General features: G+C 50.3%; 1 protein-coding gene across 1 annotated transcript in view; it reads left to right on the plus strand.

The window, feature by feature from the left end:
- The window catches only part of LOC102035659 (ETS translocation variant 3-like protein), a gene marked incomplete at its 5' end in the record, with an annotated part of 19705 nt that extends 19596 nt beyond the window's left edge, over positions 1-109 (plus strand). The window contains one exon of the mRNA XM_031065549.1: positions 9-109. Coding sequence (XP_030921409.1) covers positions 9-109 — 101 coding nt within the window. The remainder of the gene's footprint in view (positions 1-8) is intronic.
- Between the last annotated feature and the right edge of the window lie 404 nt (positions 110-513).

Here is a 513-nt window from a genome sequence, read left to right on the forward strand (position 1 = left end):
CCCTGCAGGTGAGGCGCAGCTCCGGGCGGGCACCGGGGTTCCGGGGGGGGAGACGGGAATTCCCTCCGGTGACCCCAAAACTCGCCCAGGAGATCAAAGAGTTCCCTGAGGGGATTCCATCCCGTTCCCATTATTCCCATTCCTGTTCCTGTTCCCACTGCCATTATTCCCATTCCCATTATTCCCACTATTCCCATTAATTCCACTATTCCCCGCATTCCCATTGTCCTGTCATTCTCATTCCCATTTCCCCATTCCCATTACTCCCATTATCCTCCCCATTATATTCCCATCATCCCCATTATCCCATTCCCATCATCCCCAATATTCCCATTTCCATTCCCATTATCCCATTTCCCCATTCCCCTTATTCCCATTCTTCCCATTATCCCATTCCTGCCATTCCCATTATCCCGTTATTCCCATTGTCATTCCCTCCCGCTGTCATTCCCATTGTCATTCCCCGTTGTCATTCCCATTATTCTCATTGTCATTCCCACTGTCATTCTTGCT

The sequence above is a fragment of the Geospiza fortis genome, unplaced genomic scaffold, assembly GCF_000277835.1.
Source record: "Geospiza fortis unplaced genomic scaffold, GeoFor_1.0 scaffold1873, whole genome shotgun sequence".
Taxonomy (NCBI): Eukaryota; Metazoa; Chordata; class Aves; order Passeriformes; family Thraupidae; genus Geospiza; species Geospiza fortis.